Raw genomic sequence first — 1,439 nt, forward strand, 5'->3', positions numbered from 1 at the left:
CTAGACTATAGACTAGACTATAGACTAGACTATAGACTAGACTATAGACTAGACTATAGACTTGACTATAGACTAGACTATAGACTAGACTATAGACTTGACTATAGATTAAACTATAGACTTGACTATAGATTAAACTATAAACTAGATTATGGTGTAAAATATAGACTATACTACAGGCTATACTATAGACCTACCTATAGAAAGTGGAGTTTAGATTACATTGTAGAATATACTATAGACTAAATAATACACTAGCCTATAGACTAGACTGTGGACAAGACTATAAACAAGACTATAGACTAGATTGCAAACTAGACTAAAGACTAGACTATAGAATATACTATAGACTAGACTGTAGACTAGACTGTAGACTAAATCAAAGACTAGACTATAAAATAGACCACAGAGTGGATTATATATTACGCCATAGAAAAGAATAAAGACAAGGCTAAAGACTTACCTATAGACTAGACTATAGACTGAACTGAAGACTAGACTATAGAGTATTTATATGTGCTATTGTAAGAGTTCTATTTTCAGTTTTTTACTTACCCAATTCCATTTTACCGCTCTTTCGTCTTCGGCGATGTAAACAACACGCGATTAATGAAGCAATTAAAATCATCGAAACAATTATAATGGCAGGCAGAATGATTGTAAACATATAATCATCGGAGAAAGTAGATTTCAATAAAGGTTCATCTGTTTTGCTGGGAACAAATTCACGATGAGTAACATCTGTTTGGCCTAAAAAGAATTAAACGTAAATTTCAAAAATTTTCAATTAAATATTTTATAAGATTTACCATTACAGCTGCCCAAAGGAATAATTTGAATATTTGTTATATTCAATTCAGGACCCATAGCCTTTTTAACACGTTCACGCACCGAATAATCATGGAACAAAACACTACGGAATGCTTCCATTTCATCTTCCGGACAACGATTGTGCGATTTGTATAGAGTAGTATTATAGAAACTAACAACAGTACCATCTGAATCGTGGAGTGTAGTCACCGAACGTATTTGTATATTTTGCGTGGAGGCATCACCAAACAAATTAGCCATACGTTCCACAAATTTACGCTGTAAATCGGCATTGAAATGTTCGTGTTTAATGGCTAAATATACTTTAATATATAAACTAAAGTCTCTCTTGGGAGCATGATTAACTTGCACCACTAAAGCATCGGTGGCTGTGAGACCACCAGCATCTTCAGCTACCAACATGTATTCTTCGGAACCGGCATCACCGCTCTTGGGTATGCCATAGAATTCATCATTCTTAGAGTCAAATTGCAACCAATGACGTGGACTAAGTTCTTTGTGTTCCTTTGTTTTCAAACTCAAGGTAAGTTCATTGTCGTTGGGATCAAAGAAAGTATCACTGGGCACCTTGTAGACCAATAAATGACCTACAGTAGCAACAACACGAT

At 34.6% G+C, this 1,439-nt stretch overlaps 1 protein-coding gene across 1 annotated transcript; it reads right to left on the reverse strand.

Moving 5' to 3' along the window:
- Positions 1-521: 521 nt before the first annotated feature.
- Positions 522-1,433, reverse strand: LOC124420711 (dystroglycan 1-like). Its single transcript, XM_046954634.1, has 2 exons — positions 810-1,433; positions 522-750 (listed from the first exon to the last, which is right to left on the reverse strand). Exons 1-2 carry the CDS (start codon positions 1,231-1,233, stop codon positions 548-550), a joined length of 627 nt encoding a protein of 208 aa, XP_046810590.1. The 5' UTR covers positions 1,234-1,433; the 3' UTR covers positions 522-547.
- Between the last annotated feature and the right edge of the window lie 6 nt (positions 1,434-1,439).

This window comes from Lucilia cuprina, chromosome 6, assembly GCF_022045245.1.
Source record: "Lucilia cuprina isolate Lc7/37 chromosome 6, ASM2204524v1, whole genome shotgun sequence".
In the NCBI taxonomy this organism is placed as follows: Eukaryota; Metazoa; Arthropoda; class Insecta; order Diptera; family Calliphoridae; genus Lucilia; species Lucilia cuprina.

Coding starts and splice junctions, on each gene's coding strand:
- LOC124420711 (XM_046954634.1), bottom strand. CDS start 1,233: ATGTTGGTAGCTGAAGATGCTGGTGGTCTCACAGCCACCGATGCTTTA. Junction 751..809: donor TCCTTTGGGCAGCTGTAATG/GTAAATCTTATA, acceptor AATTCTTTTTAG/GCCAAACAGATGTTACTCAT.